This window comes from Anser anser (assembly GCF_964211835.1).
Source record: "Anser anser genome assembly, chromosome: Z".
NCBI lineage: Eukaryota > Metazoa > Chordata > Aves > Anseriformes > Anatidae > Anser > Anser anser.
Genome location: NC_139723.1, coordinates 54219668 through 54241217, shown reverse-complemented (window position 1 = coordinate 54241217; position 21550 = coordinate 54219668). Strand labels below are relative to the sequence as shown.

Sequence of the window (21550 nt, the reverse complement as noted above, 5' to 3'; positions counted from 1 at the left end):
ATTTTCTGTAAGGCTATTTCAAAGCTAAAGCATATAAAAAAGTCAGTATATCTCTTCCTATATAAAGTAATTATTTTCTAAAATTTAGTATTCCTAATCCTTTTTATGTGCTTGTAGTAGATTTTTATTTTTGTAATTATTTAGACAAGAAGACTGTAAAATGTTCCAAACAAGTAAGAATTGCTGAATCACCATTAAAGTGTGTTGTTTTTAACTCCATAGATAATTTTAATTATATGTTGGAATGTAAAGGAATTAATATCATAAATAATAAATTAATACTGGATTTCTATCTGTCTGTGTCCTCAGATGTGCTTAGTGTTTCTTTAGCATTCCAAATCAGTAATAAAGATGTAAAAAATATTAACTATACTACTTAATTCCCTGTTCATTTGTACCTTGTTAATGAAAGTTTGTTTGTAAATTGATTTGAAATATGCAGTCGAAGGCCCAATTAGTCAAGTCAGTAGACTAGATCTTTACCTATAAACAAGAAGATAGAGAGTAGAAAGGAAGGACTGCCAGATAACAGTGGTCTCATGAGTGTACTATCACAGCTGTAAGTCAGGGAGCATTAGGAAGACCTTTCCTCCAATTAATAAAGGATAATTGTTGGAAACTGAAGTCCTACTGGCTGGTGAAGGAGCTAAACAAATGAGGCGTATTGCATTCCAAGATCCTTAAGCCTTGCAGGAGTCCTTAAGCCTTATGAAATTCATGATTTTAAACAAGGTTGCTTTAGACCATAGCGTGTAGATAAAGGTACTTAATGCAGTACTAGTACATTTCAAGGTTCATCCCCCCTCTCTCTTTTTCTCTCCCTCTCCATCTCTCCCCCCAGTTGGTTCGATGTCACATTTACTTTGTCTTTCTCTTCATTTAAAAAAAAAAAAGAAAAAAGAAAAAAAAAGTTTTGTACAGAGCAAGATGATAAACAATTCTTCATTTTAGCAGATTCTTTGGCTTCCATAGTGACAAATGTTTCTGTTTCCTGCCAGCACATTGGCAAGGAATGACAAAAATTTTGCTGCCAATTTGTTCCAAGTCTAATCAAAATACTTAAAGTGAGTTTTACAGAGGACATCTTATGGAAGCTGTTTATCTTAACTCAGTGGAGAATCACATTATTTGCTGATATATAAGCTTTCCCTTGATAGCCATCAAGGAGCAAAGACACCTTTTTTTCCTCTACCATTTATCAGTTATCTATCTATGTTGTCTTTTTCAAAATTAGCTTTAGAAGAGAAAAAAGGAAGTGGCCAAAATCTCTCAGTTTCTTCTTTGTTCTACTAGCAGCAACAGTTATATTAGTTTAGATTATTTTTACAAATATGTGTTGTACTTTCATTTATGTTAGGTTAGAACTAAGAACAAAGATTCATTTTAATGAATTATCCTGATATCATTTAGTAAGATTAATTTAGATCTTTCTATATTTACGTAATCCATGCATGTTAACTCTGTCGCATGAGAATTCTTGGGAAGAAAGGTCAACATTTACTCTCACCTCTGTGGTTCAATTTGCTACTTTTTGTCATGGTAGACACCTAGGTGACACGAGGATTTTAAAGACAATCTTAGATTGGGATAATGCTACCTATCTTATCCCTCGCACTCAAAAAATAAGAAAAAAAAAAAAAAAGATGTTGCTAGTATGATGAATGCTGTGTGCTTTTCAACAGAGAGAAAAACATAAATAAGAGTAATTTAAGAAGAAAAACTCTTCTTTTGCTGAGGAAATTGAATCCTTTCTTAATGGAATTTGAATAATATAATATTATAAATAAATTTGTTCTGAATTCCTCTTTAAAACAATGTTTGGACTTTTCAGAACGTACACAATATGACATGGTGTGAAACTTACAATGTCAGTTTACTTAACTTCAGTTAAAGAATTACTAGACACTTATAAAAGAATTCAAGGCTATAAGATTATTATTATTTTTTTATTTATTTTTATTTTTTATAGGAAGTAGTCATATAAATCTCACTCATTGGTATAGGATCAGGCTATATTAAAATGTATAGTAAATGGTATCCAATCCTACTACTTGTTCCTTGTTTTACTGTTTTACTTGCATCCTCTTGTTCTGTCATCCTCACTGTGAGTTTGTGAGTCACTAAAGCTTTTTAATGTGGATAATATGCTGTAAATTGGAAAAATTCTGGATAAAAGGATCATTATTGGTCCATGTCAGAGTCAAAAGATATCTGAACACATTTTAATTTACAATGTCAATGTAGCAAAGGCAATTTAGACTCAATGGATATTTGACTTGACTTTTTTCAATTGTATTTGCTGGAAGCAGAACACATCTAAACTCATTATTATTCAAAAAACCATGAAACATACCAACAGAATGCTTAGTGTATATTTATCTGCTTCACTGCAAACTACAGCAGCCCTGAACTAAAACAGGACTATTTATACACTGAGGACGAGCTCTTAGAAATGTTTGAGAGAATACCTAACGTAGAACATCCTTCTACGTGAATGCCCTTCCTTTCTCCCTCCTTTCCTTTTCCTTCTTTCTTCCTTCCTGCTTCCTTCCTACCTCACTTACTCCCTAGTATTGGTTTGCTGTAGCTGTTGAAATCAAACCAAGAGAGAAATTACAGAGCTCCAGTGCTCCAGCACTATTGTGTTGCAGGTTGAAACAAAACAAACAAACAAACAAATTTGTACTTTATGAGTAGCTCTCAATAACTATTTTCTGTCTTCTAGTTTATATATTTGGTTGTGTCTGTAATTCTGGGGGATTAGCCTAAACCCAGCGTAGCAAATAATTAAAAACAGATGGAGTAGACCGATCAATTATAACACATAGTCCTTGTGAACTTAGAGCGATACAAAACCTAAATAATATTGTTTCCTATAAAACTTTTAAATATAAATGGGTGTGGTCTTAAGAATGATATTTACTTTTAGAGCACATGGAATGGGTCCTTATTGTATTTTACATTTTATAATGCATTCCTAAAACTCTGAATGTTTTAATCGTCCTCACGAAGGCTGAATATTTGAATTCCCATATGTCAGCTATCTTTGACCTGTAAAATTGTACTTATTTGTCTAACTCCATGAAATGGCAAGCAAGATATGAGTTTCTAATACTGAACAAGGGTAGGTCCATTGTATAACTATAACAACTGAAGCATAAGGTAGTGCTGCTTCTTCAAAGAATTTTACCTTGGTAGAAATTCCCATCATGGTAGATCCTTGAGTTAAAATCTTGAAACACAAAAAATTACAAGACTAACAAGATTTTCTAGGTGATAACAGCCACAGGTCTCTTCTGTTTCCTTCCTTTCCAAGCACATTTGTAAGCACTACTTTTCATAACATGATCCTGTAATAACAAACAGAAAAACTTTAAAAGTAGTACATTAAAATCTTTAAAAGTCAAGCTGTGCTTAAAACAAATAAATCATGGACTGCCTTTGGGCCGTGATTAAATAAATAAATACATAAATAGAAAAAATAAAATAAAATAAAATCCCAATTTAGGAGAAGGATCCTTCCTGTAGGTATAATTTCAAGCACCAGGAAACATTGCCAGGTTGCTTTTTCCTGAAAAACCTATATTTCAGGAAAATATAGTTTTTGTGAATTCAGATCATTATGCAAGAAGTCATATTGCTATCACTTTTGTAACTACGGAAGTTTGGTGTTTCTCAAATGTCACTTGCATTTTTTATCCCTCTAAACTTGCTAACATGTGTATGGACAACTTTGCTGCTTTTCAGATTTATAATCTCTCTGCCTCTAGTACTGGAGATGCTGTTCCCAATTAGCAGTATTTTCTGCAAGATGTCAAGTAATAGAAATCGTAATTTTGAAGCAGCAGAATCTGGCACAGTGCTTTTCTGGTTTTCTTTCATCTGAACAATCTCTAGTGATTACTAAGCAAGAGATTCAGTAGATTTTGAAATTGTTAATCAACAACGAACTCATCTAAAACTGTGACATACCTTAAGCTCTCTTGTGAAGCAGTCTTCACCTGTTGGTTTAGATATTTCAAAATTTACTCTAAAGAAGGAGGGGTGGTAATGAAGAATATAATCTTGATTCTGAAAGTAATGGGTAGGAGGACAGCAAGAAGAAAACAACTGTCCAAAGCAGCTGAAAAATGATGACTACCTTAACTACTAACAGTAGTACTGTTATACTACTAACAGTATAATTATCACTAGCTGTGTTTCAGACACAGTTTATTGCTTTGTATCCTGCCAAGAATAACCTTAGATGTATATTGTGATTTGCTTAATAAATACAATACTTGTGAAACGCAAGCTACCCTTTATCTGTAAACTCCAGCAACACAGCTATCTTTCATATACTCTAAAATTAAAATTGTTTCCTTAGCAATCCATCCATTTTCAGGTGGCTGTTTTTATTGTCACTGCTAATGTCCCATATAAACCCACCCAGAGAGCTTCTACAAAAAATGGCTAAAATATTACCTTTAGAATCATATGTATCATCAGGAAAAGATCATATAACTTATTATTTAGAAAAGTGATTTAAATCTTTCAGAATTCATTAGCATACATATAGAAGTAGATTTGTAAATAAAAACAGTGAGATTTTTAATTTCCATGTTACAAGCCTTTAAGCTTCATGAAAACTGTTTGGCATTAATAGAAATATTTTTCAAACATTTCTATTTCTTTGGATTTCTTCAAGGTTGGACACACTGTTTCAATAGCCATTGGTAAATTATTACAGGTTTTTCATGTTTGAAAGCTCCGTTACAAGATGCTGGTGTCATTACACAAGGGATCTAGATAGATTACTGCTGGCTCATTAATACATTGGCACTGGGCTGGTACTTTAATATGAAATAAGGGTGGTAATTTTTAGATAAGCAGATTTAGTTACATGGTTAAAATGGGTTTAGGTATCTGAAGACTCCTACAGGCAACCAGAGTTTGAGAAGTACCTTGGCATGTGGTTCTAAGAGATTTCAGTGGAATTAAGGACCAGATTAAATCAAGTATGTAATCTCAATCACCTTCATGAAGCTAGGCCAAGGTAGCTATGCACTTTAAAAAATATCACTATCCACTTACATACATCTTTAAGTGTTTAAACACCTTGTAGGCTTGGCCTTTAGTTACTGAGTCATAATTCGAAGGAAGAACTATCCAAGGTTTCCTTTCATTTGGAGATTACTTTTTAATCTGTATGTTAAAAAGCCATCCTCTAAAACACAACTTTACACACCTAAGTTTCTTCCCTTTGCAGCCCTATGAACCTCATCTGCCTACCACTGACCCATGAAATTGTACAAAAACAGTGTCTTTGAAGAGCTCTCACTTGTGCCTCTTGCCAATTTACTTCTTTCTTTTTCTCCCTTGTCAGAAGCCCCAAAGCCCACAATAGAAACCTTTGGTATTGAAAATTATATTCAAAAGGACTCTCTTAATTTTTAGTGGTAAATATTGTGTTCACTCGCTTGATGAGTGTTCATAGCAGATAGTCTTCTAATATCATCAGCCACTTCGGAGAACCCTCAGAACCCTGTGTGGAGATCACACACCAACAGGCTGATGCCTTTTTCTATTGATTAATGTTTGAATAGTTGTGGTGCAGTAGGTCCTAATAACTAGACCCAATATCAGAGTCCTACTTCACAAAATACTTGATATCATATAACGAAACAGTTTTTATCCAGAAGAGGTTATTTATTTTTCTTTTTTTTTCTTTTTATTACAGATATGTTGTTGTTGTTATTGTTTTGTTTGTTTGTTTCTTTCTTTGTTGTGGTTTGGCTAGGTTTGGTGGATTTTTTGAGGTGCGTGTTTTTCATTTGTTTGTTTGGTTTTGTTTGTTTTTTTGACCAGGAGTTTTGTTTAAATACACACTTACACCCTGTCCTCAGCAAGTGCTAGGAAGGAAAATCTTCACCCAAATGTTTCTTTATGGACTTCTTTGAAGCATTGTTGTGTTTGTCTGTTTGGAAGTGTATCAACCTCATGATTTTGCTGTACAACAAGAAAAAACTCTGGTGATCAGGATAAATATGTAGTTTCTTTCTTAATATGCTGCTTTTAGGTACCTCGTACTCACAACTCACTGCGGGAAACTGAAGGTCTGAAAAGTACACAGCCTCAATCCTCTTTTCCAATGGATCACATGAACAGAACCCTCTATATAAACACTGAAATACCAGAAATGCCTCTGCTGAAGGAGCTTATCCATCCTGAGTTTTACAGTGTCTGTCTGCCTGGTTTGTCAAAGAGATTTGCAGATAGAAGGAAAACAGAACTATTTTGATGCCAGGTTTCTCAAAACAGCAGTCAAAACAGTAAAGATATTTGTGAAATGAATCAGAATATAAAAGGTTCCTAACTTTTCCATTTTTACTTTTCTTCCTTTTCTTTCCTAGTTCTTCGGCAAATCTCTGTCTCCTGAGCAGATCAAGTGTCAGATTCCTCAGTGTACATGAGAGGAAAATCTGAAATTTTCCACAGAGAAGAGAGTTTCTTCAGCCTGCAAATTGTATGTATGTGATACAGTTGGCTTCTCCATCACTGTGACTTTGAGAGAAGCCTGATATTTTCAGTTTTTTGCTTCTTTGTTTGTTTGTTGTACAATGCAGCTCTTGCCAGAGGTCTCTATTTTCCCTAATTAGCAGAGAGGAAAACTTTCAGGATAGCCCAGAACAGTCTAAATCTGTGAAGGGAATGTCAACTGTGTCTGAGAAAGGGGAAAGTATTAGGAGGAGATAAAGAAGTTCACTGAGGAAACACTCATTTTTGTCATTCAGGATTGTCTGCTTAAAAAATATTAGCCTGCACTGTGGTTGTACACAGTGGGGTGTTTTGTAATTGTATTGAGCTGAAACCAGAGCCAAAAGAGGTGTCTGGAGCTCATGAAAAAATAAGTGGCTTTGACTTAAAAAGTAAGGAGAAGGACTTGAAACTCCATGGCTTCAGAGAGGTGATGAGTGATTGTTCTCTTGTGAGAACATGTAAGTTGGTTTATTTAGACTCAGAGCGTGTGAACCAGGAGAGGCACAAACAACATAAAAGTCGGGAAGTTGCCTGGCTGATGGCCTGTCCCTCTATTCAGAATAAAAAGGCACAACAATCATGCTCCACTCCCTAACAGCTGATGAGTGAAGGATTTCAGGTGAAGGAACTCAGGTGAAGACACATGGGAATCATCTAAATCCCTAACAAATATATTGATTAGTCTCATGCATTATGACATCATATTGTGAACAGTAGTTTGAAAATACAACCTTCTTCTGTGATTCTTTCTAATTTCCACAAGTAACATACTTTAATAAATATTCATAGATTAATGTTCATATGCAAAAATATTTTCTGTAAATATTTTCCCATGTATTTTTCTATTTTGGGCCTAAGAAATGCACTCACCATTAAATAATCTTTTAAGTATTGTAGTTAAAATTATAGCTACACATATAATTCATCTGAATAATGTTTACTATCTAGTGGCATAAGACTAATCAGTGAGGTCAGGACGAAAGTGACTTTCAAAAGGGATAAAAACGATGGTGTGATTGAGTCCTTTTTCTACTTTATGTTGATTAGAATATTCAAGAGTCACAGCTAGAAAACTAAAGGCAAAACACAACGTTTGTCATCCATTATGAACGAGGTGTTTTTTTCTTCCTTTTTTTTTTTTTCTTTAACACTCTTGAAAGAAAAGTGGACCATTCATTGAAAATAACAGGACTAGAATCTAGGACACAGTAATTACTGTGCTGAAAGAGCACTGAGGTGGATGAAATGCTTTGCCTCCATGTAAGCAAGTAGTGAAAGGACAAACAGAAACAAATGTCTGGGTAGAGGCAAGGTCTGAATAAGCTCCAAAGTTTCTCAGTTCTATAAATATCTTTGAAGAAAACTTGATCTTTGTTCACAAAAACAATTAATTTTAATGCTGCTTACTACAGATGTTCTACATTTTTTATACATTCTCTTTGTAGAAATTAAAATAAATGTGGATATAAAGCTGTAGATCCTGGTGAAGCAGAGATATTTTTGTGATTAAAATATATATCTATTGTCTGTGAAAATTTTTCCAATCATCTGGAGTGCTTTCTCATCCACAGATCTACTAAGTCAAAGCACACTTGCTCAATATTAGCACTATTGGCTATCTTGGTCTAATACAAGGATTTTTAGCATGAAAAGAAAAAAAAATCAGTTTTAATATATGGTCTGTATTCACTTCTATTAAGATTCCTCTGATTTTATTGTTAAGAATGCATACAAAGAGATTATGATGTAGAGACATTTACAGAATGTTTACAAGCTAAAACTGCTACCTGTGAAATCAAACCCCACTCATATAGCAAATTATAATTGATACTGGCATAATTCATTTATTTTAGGCTACAACAAAGGATTACATTCAGTTCTCTCAACTGCTGTGACTACTGCACAGAGGCATACTTTGCTGAGTATTTACCTAAACTTCCAACGGCTTGTTCTTTTCCTATGGAATAATTTGGAGTTCTATTTGTCATCAAGTTTACTGCATATAATATCTTCTAAACATTTAGTCTCATTGTAGAGTTTTCCATGACAATGAATCTGAAAATGCTGATAGCCTGCTACAGTATATTGACTTTTTAAGTGTTCTGTATTATAACTGTAGTTACTTTCCAGTTCAGTGTATGTCACTGTAAGTATACACAGAGCAGTAAGGATGTACAGCAGTGCAAATACCTAAGTGGAATATATAATCAAAACAAAGATTTTCTTTGAAGGTATCATGTGTTAAGCACTGGGGAGGTAACAATTGGTCAGGCTTAATATTTTGCTTCAGATTCATAAATAGTGGAGCTGAAATTGCACTGTGCATGCATATCATGGCTTTGGCTAGAACAGAGATAATGTTCTTCATAGAGGTTAATATGATGCTGAGTTTGGCATTTTTCATGAAAACAGTAGTGATAACACTTTTAGTTGATTTTAGTTGTTGCAGTGCAGTGCTTACACTAAGTCAAGGACTTTTCTGCTCCTCTTGCTGCCCTGCCCTGCCTGGGAGTGCAACGGGAGCTGGGGGGGTTGGACAGCCAGGACAGCTGGCCCAGATGGACCAAAGGGATGTCCCACACCATGTGGCGTCATGTTCAGCAACAACAGCTGAGGTAAGAAAAAGAGGGTGGGGGGCAGGGTTAGGGGTTGGGGGTGGCATTCAGAGTGATGGTGTTTGTCTTCCCAAGAAGCCATTCCACGTGCTGAGCCCTGCTTTCCTGGAAGTGGCTGAACACCTGCCTGCTGTGGGAAGTGGTGAATGGGTTCCTGGTTTGGCTTTGCTTGTGTACACAGCTTTTACTTTGCCTGGTGAACTGTCCTTATCTCAACCTACAAGTTCTTGCACTTTCACCTCTCCGATTCTCTCCCCCATGCCACCTGAGGAGAGTGAGCAACCGGCTGTGTGGGTCTGAGCTGCCCACCGGAGTCAAACCTCAACAATGCACGTGTGTATCTGCACTTCACGGGAAACACACACTTACAAACTGTGAAGACTTCAGAATTGTGTTTTATTATGCAGCTATCCTTTCAGCTAGCAAACTGCAGCAGTGCAGGGGGGCCTTTCAGTCCAACAAAATGCAACCCCTTTTTCCTCAGAAATTCTCTTCTTTAGTCAATGACTACATCATATTGCACAGAAGCAACATACCTTACTGCAGTACAGCTGTGCCTGCAGTTTTCCTCTGCTGGCCACCGTCCCCAAGATATCTGTGTTACACTAGGGAAAATGGCAGGCAGTATCCAGTCTGGGAAAAATATTTGTTCTGCTTAAAGGAACTTCAGTAACTGTTGAGAGCTAGGCACTACCTTGCTGGCTTGCCCACAAGCTAGTGACACATAAATCATTTTAGTCCCTGGCACACCAGAAAGATCATAGCAAGGAAAGATCAAGCTATCCTTTTTATTTGTGGATAGGTCCCTTATATTTTGAATTAGAAGTGGATGCTGAGAGCCTGATGGGACTGAAAACATTCAGACTTTTGGACAATTACCAGTTCCTTGAAAAATATGATGGAAGATGAAGCTAGATAGGCATCTTGGAGGACATTTGCTACATAAGCACCAGCTGTTCCATATTAGAATTAAAAGATTTAGGGCTTTAAATAGACTTCAATAATTGCTCTAACTTACTTTTTATAATGATGTTTACATCTGTCATTATTAGAAGTACCAAAATTTACTTTTTCCCAGGGAACTCATTAAAAATTGTTTCATTTTGTTTTGTTTTCTCTGTCATTTATATTTAACAAGAATGTTTAATGAAAAAAATCTCCCTTCCTTATCTTGGGGAAGAAATAGACTTTCTGTAATCAGACATTCATCAGAATCACTAGCTTCATTGTTTATTTGTTAGTTTACAAGGCCTTGCATTAATTGGAAAAAGATAAATAATAGTTTTAATTACATTTTATAAGTTCTACTAATAGTTTCCACACAAATTAATAATGACACAGAAAAGGTTTCTGACATGTAAGGGGGGGGGTGGGGGTGGGAGGAAGTAATAAAATACATGAAAACAAGAAAAATCTTATTACTTTCAACATGAGGGCATTTTGTTTTCAAAAAGTACGACTTCTTCTGACCTTCATCCCGAAACAAGCCAGAAGGAGGCTGAGTCTGATTATGTTCTTATTTAAGCAGCTTTATTCTTTTGGCACACGAAACTTTGTATTTTCTGTCTTCTTGAATGCAAAGGAGTGGAAGACTCAAGACACATTTCTGTTTCAAATAATATTAGAATCCCAGCTTTTCCCATTAGTATACACACTTGAAACTACTAAGTACTTCAGACAGAATAAAGAAATATCTTCTGGCCATATTAGCATTGTTAGTATTTAATCTATTTATGTATTATTTTATTTGAAAGTCTGATGTATTTCCTAGTAATATTATTGGTTTATTGAAGTGTAAAAAATTAACATTAGTTTTTTGTTGTTGTTTTGTTTTTTTTTCTCATGACACGCAAGGTCACAGCTATTGTGATTTGGAGACACACTTCACTCCGATGTCAGATTATCAGTGTCACAAACACCCATACACAACCAGAACCTAACATTAGCAAGCTGACTGTAAAATTATCGTTCATAGCTATTCTTGATAACCAAAACCAAGCAGAATATAAAGGAAGAATAGGAAATTCATGTAAAGTGCAATGTGATCACAGAAAATCTCCTGAAGGTATTTTACTGAGCTTTTATCTAGTCTGAGACAGAAGATACTATAAAGTAAAAACATTTTTTTCTTTCCTTCCTGCTCCCAGTCATAACTGCATGGAATTAAATTCTCTATAAAAGACCAGATTTTGCCAGCAAAGTGTACAGAGAAAGGAGAAAAGACTCCTTGGGAAACAAACAAACAAACAAAAACACCTGCATTTTCTGGTAATTAAAGAGTCATCTAAGCTGAAGATTTTGTTCTGTGATGCTCTTTAATGCTCTTATTATTTTACTCTTCCATCTGATACTTCTAAACAAATCTTTGTCCACCTTTTCTTTCAGAAGACCTTTACCAGGTTTTCTCTTCTCTCTGTTGCCATTCAGCCTGGTACCTGAATCTCTTTGACACTGAAGCATCCAGAAACAAAGATAAGATGCCTGATGATTTAGGAATTAGGATTTATATGGTACTGTTACAATTATTTTTTGGCTACATTTCACTGTGCATAATGACCATGATGATGATGTTGGGGGAAAAATAAAAAAATTTAAAAATCCATTCCTTATATTTAATCTGCTGTAGATGTGCATAACACAAGTGTATGCTAATTGTATTTGTTTTCTAGGTATAGTAAGAATATACAGTGGATGTCCATGTTGTGCTGCAGTTTTGCAGTTTTTTAAAGAATTCTGTTTTCAGGATGCTCCTTCACAGATGTTCTCTAACTTCTGTTCTCACATTCAGCACTAAAGTACGTAATTTTTGTGGAAGTGCATATTAAAGTTTGTGCAAACAGATATTATGTTCCCCGTGTTTCCATATTTCTGTCTCCTCTTATTTATGCTAGAACAGCAACAGAGACACAACCTTGCTTTCTGGATTTGGTCTCATTTATATACATTCAGTCTGGTGAAACAGCAAAGCTAATGTTAGCATTTATCAGAATTTTTCAGCTGCCTTGGAGATCTGTTAATTAGATCTCTTCTAGGCTGAGTGGAAAGTTTGCGCATGACCAATAATACGAACAGTGGTAGTTTATATTCTCTCTTTTTATTTTCCATAACAGTTCATTTAACAACTGAAGGTGATCTGCTGGGGAAAATCTTGATTAATGGTATCTCTGTTCTGCTAGAAAAGTGGAGCATGGTCCAGCATAGAATGAACTGCTTAAGAAAAAAAGGCAGGAAGGCAGGAAGGCAGGCAGAAAGGAAGGAAGGAAGGAAGGAAGGAAGGAAGGAAGGAAGGAAGGAAGGAAGGAAGGAAGGAAGGAAGGAAGGAAGGAAGGAAGGAAGGAAAAGATAAACAAAGAAAAAGATAATACACTATGAAACTCTGGAGTTGATTTTATTTGGAGAAGCTAATGTGTGCCATGTTCTTAAAGAACATTATAGATTGAAAGAGAGAAAGAGAGAGAGAGAGAGAAAGAGAGAGAGAGAGATGTAGATAATATATTACATATATATTACATACATTTATATATACATCCTTAGTAGTGGGACTCATGCTTCGTGCCTCTTACCTCTCAGCTACTTACTCCAGTTCTCAGGAAGGCTGGCAGTAGGAAAGGGTAGGGAGGTGAAGATTTATGCTAAATTTGCTCCAAAGCCAATGCTCAAGAAGTTGAAGGGATTTAACAGAGAAGCTGATGCAGTCAATTGTTCATTTGAAAATTGAGCTCTGACCCCCAGAGAAATAAGTGTCTTTTTAAGTATGTTTGCAGTGACTGATGGATCAGTGGTCCATACCCCAAGCATGAATCTTGTGTTTTCCATTACATTTCTTTTGTTCTTCGTTCTAGTTATCTTATCTCTAAGACTTTCAACTTACTGGCTGAAGTAACAACTGATATGCAAACTAATTTGCTTATACTAGTGGAGGAAGTATTTGTTTACTCTGTTCATGCACATCCTGAAGCCTAAGTTGGTTTGACTTGCTGAACATGGCATTTGAATACTGGAAAGAGTAAAGCATCTGTAAATGTAAATCAAGAAATCTTATAGACTTGTCAGGAGGGAGGGGCTGTGTGATCTAGTAATTTACCTGGATCTGTGATAATTGTAGTCAGTGATAATGTTGTTCTAGCATAGCCTGAAGTCTCACGTCCAGATGACTGACCAAAGATGACATGTCTTTTGCTCCCCCTTTATTGTGTTTGCTAAATTCTGCAATTCTGCAATTTTGGGAGAAATATCTACAGTTTGGCTGTTTTGTGTGTCCACCCCTTACCCCAGGTAAGATGACTGAGGTATATTACCTGTGATCAGTTTTTCCTAGTGCCAATGACTTACGATGCTATGAAATCGTGAGGGGTCTGGAGAACAAGTCTTACGAGGAGCGGCTGAGGGAGCTGGGATTGTTCAGCCTGGAGAAGAGGAGGCTCAGGGGAGACCTCATCGCTCTCTACAGTTACCTTAAAGGAGGCTGTAGAGAGGTGGGGGTTGGTCTATTCTCCCACGTGCCTGGTGACAGGACGAGGGGGAATGGGCTAAAGTTGCGACAGGGGAGTTTTAGGTTGGATGTTAGGAAGTACTTCTTTACCAAAAGGGTTATTAAGCATTGGAACGGGCTGCCCAGGGAGGTGGTGGAGTCACCATCCCTGGAGGTCTTTAAAAGACGTTTAGATGTAGAGCTTAGCGATATGGTTTAGTGGAGTACTTAGTGTTAGGTCGGAGGTTGGACTCGATGATCTTGAGGTCTCTTCCAACCTAGAAATCTGTGATACTGTGATACTGTGTGAAAATGGACTTCCTTAGAAGAATGTAGAATGTATATAATATGTCAAGATGCTACTTTTTCAAATGAATTTATACGTCTGCTTCATTAACATGTTTCTAAGGAGTCCCACTGATTCTACAAAGAAGTTCTTGACATGATTGCAAACGTATTTTCTCCAGAATGGTGGAGGGATCAGGCTCACTTGAAGTCTCTTTCCTATTACCTGTAGTGTGCATACATATATACTCTCTAAATATGAAATATCTAATTATTTATTTATGTTAATTTAAATAATTAATTTTTGCTATATCACATATAACCAGTCAAAGCTGTGAGGACAAACCCTAATTAACAGTGAAGTCTGAACACAAATGTTACCTACATTCTCTTGCCCCTCTCTCTTAGTGTTATGCTGGAATGGTCTTTCTGCACAAACAAACATACCAGTTTTTCTAGCTAGAACACAAAATGTGCAAGGTGAAACAGAGCAACACGTTGATTCTACCTGGTATAGTTCTGAGAACTGTGCTGTTCAATGTAGGAACTCCTATGTTAACTTTAACAGATACCAGCCTTGTTGAGGCAGAGTAGCATTGTCATCATGACATCGATACACACTGAGACACCCTCTCCTGGATATGTCCTCAAACTCCCTTGGAAATTTTTACTTAATTGGTTCCCTGGGAGTTGCTTGTAGCTTACAAGTTACAAGGAAGTAACTCGCTAGCTTTCCTTTATGGTAAATATCTCTGCTACGTATTTGCAGCCATCCACTTAGCCAGTGGCAAAGGTAAAATGCCTTTTTATGACTAACTTCATTATGACTAGTCAGTGAAAATAAGCAGCTCTGCTGTCCTTTAAGTCTGACTTTGCAGTGTGGGAGCAGTGTTCAGCTCAGTGCAGAGAAGGAAAGCTGCTATCGTAGATTTTCAGTGAAGTCCCTGCTAGCATTTTTGACACCATACCTGTGCCTGTCAGCAAGCACAACTACAGTGATGAGTCTTGCTGTGGTCTAGTTAAGGCTGACCTTTCTGAGCAAATCAAAGGCTGAATGATGTTGACGGCTGTAAACACAACATTAGTCAGATGACCTTTGCAAGGAAAAAATGTGAGGTCAAACTGAGGTCAACTGAAGTCAATGCTACAACCTACCTTTGACTTGTATGAACAAAAATTATTCTTCTAGCAGCAACAACAACCAAAAAAAAAGTCTCTTGAATTTTGTGTCAGACAGGAAAGGCCACAGTCAGTGGACAGTTTATGAGAAGCAGTCCCAGCTAAGACACAACTGTTCAAAATCATCTCACCATTTCTTTAACTCCATGCTTAAATAGCAGAAAGAACAAAAAGATTTTCATTGTATAATATACCTACAATGCACTTATCATCAGACCATCATTTTTTGCTTAAAATTATGCAAACCTACAGTGCAACCAATGCTAGCATTGACACAAACACTAGGACCTGCATCCTTTTCACACCAAATCCTATCTTTCTTTACGTTAAACTGGTAACAGATAAAGCCTTAGAAGCACATAAGAGCCTTGGAGATGTTGATCAGTCTTTGAGGACTGTTAAACCCATTTTTCTTTTAAATTATTCCAGAGAGCTTGTTTTTCACAAAGCTGAATGCAACACTGCCTTTGCTTTTGCCACACTCACTTCCAAATCTAGTTTGTACAAAACAGCAAAAATAGATGAAGGAGCATGCACTGAGGTATTCTGAGAAGACACCAGCTGTCTTGTGTTTTTGCACTTACTTTTTTACTGTCTGGTCCATTTTTCCTCTGTATTAACACCATTTCATTTCCCCCTTAGCTCAGCACTGGCTATATAGCAACACTGTATATTGTCTGAGGGCTTAAGTGTACTAATAATTTACAATTGATATGCAAGGGTTTAGTAATGAGTTCTGCTCAGTGGCATCTCAATTACTTGTGGTTTGATTTTATAGGGCTTCAATAATAGCAGGTTGGATTTCTTAGGTACAGCAGTTTGCCCCTGTGGGTGGTGTTGATCTCACCCAATTTCAGCTACGTGAAAGGAAGTTAACTAGGTGGATATATTCCCGGTTGCATCACTGTTAAACGTTATATTCAAGATCCTAGTCATTCCAGCCTGAGATAAAACTGTTATTGGAGGTGCTAATCTTAGTGATTATCTCCAGACACCAACACAAAATCTCAAGCTTTGGTATGGCTGAGAGTATCTTGTGACCCTGGACATAGTCCAGAACAGCAACAGCTACAGGTCTGCAGTGCCTCTGCAAATCAACATTAAGATGTACATCCTTCAACCTCTTTTCAGAAATTATACTCCATCAGAAAGTTTGTCTGACAATTTCTCCTCCTGATGCACCTATCTTAAAGTAGCATATGACAGTTTAAGCAACATTCAACTTCAGGTTTTTGGCAATTATAAAATAAAAACAATTAAAAAAAAAAAAAGAGTCTGATAAATCTTCTCTCAGAGCACAGAATAAGGGCAAAATCAGATTTGCCCAGTTACGGTCTCATTTCTGTAACAGCAGTGATTGCTTGGTGTCAAGAAACAATAAAAAGTGGCAAAGAGACAGTGAAAAAGAAAGGTTTGCTATACGGTGTCCACAATAATGCAGTACTGCTTCAGTTGATTTATAAAATTGTACTTACAGACAGAGAAAAGACTGAGTGGGAGATCCTTTATTTCTGTCAGTATAAAAAAGAGCTGTATTAATATAAAAAGAAAGAAAAACACATTCAGCAAGATGTAGTGGAAAATTTTATGAAAATGTTTCCATTTTTACAAGATTTTATTTTAAAACACTAGTGACAACTGACAAGTAAAATATTTTTAGATTAGCAAATACGTTTTCCAGAAGATTAAAAGGAAAAAGTAAATGAATACCCAGAGGAGATTTCAGCTACAGACAAGGAAAAAATATCAACCAGTGAAGTCTTACATATGCACCTTGGAATAAAAGCAGAGCAATAAAGACAAGTTAGGAGTAGTTTCTAGTCATAACATATGTAGAGAGGAGACCTTTCAGTTGGTTCAACAGAAAGAACAATGATTTATTTGGGCTTACTCTCTCAACATGTTGGGTACGGACATATGTCCTTCCAAGAAAACTTTCTGCTTAAACTCCATTTGCTCTGGATAGATATTTTAAGTCAACATATTTTACACCAAAACACGGTTAAAAAAAAAAAAAAGGAGAGCAGTCACTTATAGATGTAATGTTAGCTTACACACAAATGCCTAACAAATGGTATTGAAAATTACTAAATGCAGAAATTAGATTCTTCCAATATAATTTTGGTCATTTATTTGAAAATAAATGAAAAAAGTTTTGCTAAATTGTGGTTCTTCTGTGTCTGGAAAAGACAGTTCTGGAAATAGAATCAAGGAAGTGATTTGCACTGTTTGGCACATCTGAAGCACTGTGGTGCTGAGACGGGACTTGCAGAGAAGTATGTGTATAACCCTGGAGTGGGTTAGCCTACCTGTGATCTGCACAAAGTGTGTGGAGGGTGGGTCTGCACTAGGACAGTGGATTATTATGCATTGTGCAAATTTTATATTCATGAAAAAATAAATAAAAAATGTAAGACGCTACAGAGCATCTATCCACCATGGCATGAATCTATGCAGATGTATCAAAGCAGCCTGACTTCATGAGCTCACTGCCTCATGTCTGCAAACTAACTCTGCTGGGAAGCACAGTGGATTAACATGGACAGAGCTCCCTGGTCCAATGTAACTGGAATTCTCCCAACATACAGCTTGCCATGAGCATCTTTTTGTGACTGTTTCAAAAATCTATACCCTAGAAATACTGGAAAGTCATAACTGGTGGAAGAGATGACACCGTATGTTCAGATGAAGTTTCTTGTGCAATGAGACACCACATCAAGAGCATCAGTCTTGACAGCACAACAAACATGCTAACAGGAGTAGGACACCACACAACAACATTTCTCAATATTATGATTTATTTAGGAACACATACTTCCACTAAGTTGCTTTTTTCTATTTACTGTTGAGCTATTTTTCTGTTGGAACTGGTTTAGAAATCGTATACTTACTATGAAATCAGCAGACAGAAGGTCATTGCCTCTTGCAAAAACTTGTAATGTAAATGACCCTCTTAACTGACTTTTCCCTTGATGCTGACAGCTAACATGGTACAGACCAAACTAATAGAAAACAACCTCTATGATATACCACATGCAACTGTAGCAACTGACATTTCAGACAAAAATTTTTTTTTTTTTGATAATCAGACAATTTGTAATTTTGATGGAATGTCTCCTTTCATAGAATAATAGAATGGCTTGGTTTGGAAGGGACCTTAAAATCACCTAACTCCACCCACCCTGCCACAGACAGAGATGCCACCCACTACTAGATCAGGTTGGCGAAGTCCCCATCAAGCCTGACCTTGAACACTTCCAGGGATGGAACATCCACAGCTTCTTTTTGGGGTATCCACAACTTCTCTTTCCTACCAGCTCTCTTGCAAATGATCCTTTACTACAACTGATCCATCATCTGTTGTCACTCAAGTATGCTTTTCTTTAGATTTTACTAGGATTTCCTTCAAAATTTAAGCCTGCATAATAAGGTTGGGGGACAAATATAAAATTATTTACCTAAAACATTCCCCCCCTTAGTCACTTTTCTATATTAAATACAGTTGTTATTTACCAATGAAGGAAATAATCTGAATGACCCATTTATTTTTATCTAGAATACTACCTGGCATAACCTCAGTTATCTTTCAGAACAATCTGGTAATGTTTCTTTCATCTTCCTATTTTTTGTGCTTGAAGTATGAAGATGCCGAACTGGAGCATAGGGCAGGTATTAAGACCCATCTTGACACTCCTAGCAGACAGACAGGTGTTCCAGTAATTCCGTAATCTCCACTGTTGTAACACCACCTCCTCTTCCCTCCTCCCCCCCCCCCAAAAAAAAAAAATATGTTTTTTAGCACTCAAATATTGTGAGAAATAGTTTAATGGGCCTCTCCAACAAACATCTTCCTCGTAACTCTTATTATAACCCATTGACTAAGCTGGAAGAAAAAATTTAACAGAATTATCAAACCCCACAGAAGTTGTCAAGCTCTATTTTGATTTTCATCTCTGCATTTTACTGAAGTACTTCCCTTGAAAGCCAGGTCACTTCCCTGGTCATTTCATTGAAAGAGATCACCAACAGCTGCTTGATTGAGATTTGTTTTTCTTGGTCCCCAAAATTAACTGTCCTGTGCTATTCTTTGGAGATGCAAGAAACTCTAGGCTGTAGATTCTTTATAGCCCCTCTACCCGTCTGCGTGAGATATTCAGTTTATGTTATCAGCAGGTGGGAAAGTCATGAAATATAAGCTTTACTTGTGGGTTTTCCCCACGTACTTCTGTAGCATCAGCCCTCAGGTTACTTCAGATCTCTAAATCATCTATGTCATCATCAGGGTGACATCAATCTCTTCCCTCTAGACTCACCTCCTGTTTGCGTTCCTTTCCTTCAGAAGCTCAATGCCCCAAGATGTTGAACTGCAGCTCACAAGAAAGAACAGAGAACAAGACAGCTTATCTTGTTTCTCAAATTGCACTGTATAAAAGCTTAAAAAGTCACTGGAGAGTGGTTCTTGGTAGCGCTCCTGACCTTCAAAATATACAGCTTTTTCTTAAGCCTGCAAAGTCACCGAATGCCTCTGCAGTAAATTCTTACTAAATCTTAATTACAGCTCTCCTTTTCTTTCAGGGTTATTGGTCTGGAGACCTTGAAAGCCAGCAAGGCATATCTACTTAAAATGTTAGCTTTTTTAGAAGACAGAATGCTTTGCAGTGCTTATTGATGCTCTGCTCTGACACTATGTAAAGCGCCTATTTATTGCAAAGTCATGTAACATATGTAACATAAAATAAGTCACCATCTATATTTGTCAGGCCATATGGTTAATTGTCTCACTTCAAGGCCAATATATGGATAGAGTGAGATCATTGGTACCTGATTTTTAGGTTATTACCTGCAAGTTGAATGACCATCCTAAAGACAAAGCGTATGCTGGACTTTCAAGCAGCATCACCCTTGCCATCATAGGTTCATTTTGGCAATAAGAAAGTTAAAATTTTTCATGTTCTTTTTGGCTGTTTGCATGAATGTGCGAAAGTCTGTGTTAGTAGAAATATCTCTTCTAGTTCTGAGTTTGTGAGGAAAAATGAGCTAGATGATCAGCTTTGTGTTTTGGCCATGTGAACTTATGTCATTGTCTGTACGTTTATCTATTTATCTACCTATTTTTTTTATGCTTTTATCTATAGATACATAGATAGCTAGAGATAGGTAAGTAGACAGATAGATATGTACACAGATATACACACAGATTCTCCCATATGTATGGCTTTCATGGCATCAGAAAGATCTCTCAATCTGTCTGTCTATCTATCAATATAGAAAGCATTGTAGAAAACATACCAGGACCTTGGTTCTGAAGCACAGACAGGAAGTTTGGTAAGGGTCAGGTTCTTTCTCTGAACATCACCCTCAGGAGTCTTAAGACTAAATGAATCTGAGCCTTTCACTCTCTCATCGTCACCAGGGTGCCACAAGACATCATTTGAAACCATATAGTGGTAGAGGACTGAGAAAATTTCTCCTCCCTCACTCTTAAAATTTTAAATGTAGTGGTGAAGAGGAAAGAGTGTTCAACCTGTAGAAAGCAGATTAAAAACATGCCTTCCAGAAGCCATGTTCTGAGGGGAGACATGTGCTTTCTGGACTTCAAAAAAGGGTTGTAATGTTATTCTACTTCCAATGTTGCAGTCATGAGTGGCAATTAATCACCTTTCGTTTATTTCTGTAAGACGTGCTATGGCAAGGAGGGTAAGAATGATGGGAAAGGCAGGGAGAAATTGAAGGCTTACTTTCTAAGACTGAGAATGATCACAATTTTTCCTCAAGTTCATTGTAATAGTAGGAAAAAAAAATTAACTTTATTCTGAAAGATACTTCTGAAGAACAGATATAGAATAAATTGGTGGTCCAAAGAAGTGATTAAAACTCATTCTTTTCATTTTGAGTCTAGCTTAACCAGTTATTGATTACATCATCACAAATTTCTTTGTTTCATTCTTAAGCAGATGACTGCCTTTTCCTTAAAATCCCCCTAAAAAAAAAAAAAAAAGAAAAAGAAAAAAAACACCTTAGTTTGGACTAGATAAGAAGGGGAGAAAAACAAACATAAAATACCAAATACACAGTGGTTTCAGGGAGAAACAAAATAAAATATCAAATACTACAAATAAGTCATCATTTTATAAATTTACCCCATGATGCTTTTCTAAAACCCAAAAGTCTGCTGACAACAGAACAACATAAATAGGTAGACATATAGCCTCCAAATGCACTTTCCCTGGTGCACTGTGTATAGAGAAGCCAGGTTTTCACGGTGTGCATCATACATAGCACAGTCTCTCAAGCAGTAAAAGCAGAACTGTGCCCATCACTTTTGGTGCCACAAAATCTCCAGCATAAAGATGGAGCGAAAAGGTGATTTTTCATAGGTTAGATAGCAGACTCAGGATGTCCAAGAGTAAATGTGGGAAGACAACTGATTTTCTTTATTGAACAGCTTAGAAAATTGTCTAACAGCAACTTTTTTTTTTTC

General features: G+C 36.5%; 1 protein-coding gene across 4 annotated transcripts in view; it reads right to left on the bottom strand.

Annotated features, from left to right (window-relative positions):
- Positions 1 to 9145: 9145 nt before the first annotated feature.
- LOC310889628 (uncharacterized protein) overlaps positions 9146 to 21550 on the bottom strand; it is a 44832-nt gene continuing 32427 nt past the window's right edge. Inside the window, exon 7 of one of the 4 annotated variants that reach the window (XM_083817370.1) lies at positions 9146 to 21049. In XM_083817370.1, coding sequence (XP_083673496.1) covers positions 20993 to 21049 — 57 coding nt within the window. In that variant the 3' untranslated portion in view covers positions 9146 to 20992. The remainder of the gene's footprint in view (positions 21050 to 21550) is intronic. The other 3 variants (XR_014576652.1, XR_014576653.1, XR_014576654.1) reach the window with 3 other exon arrangements.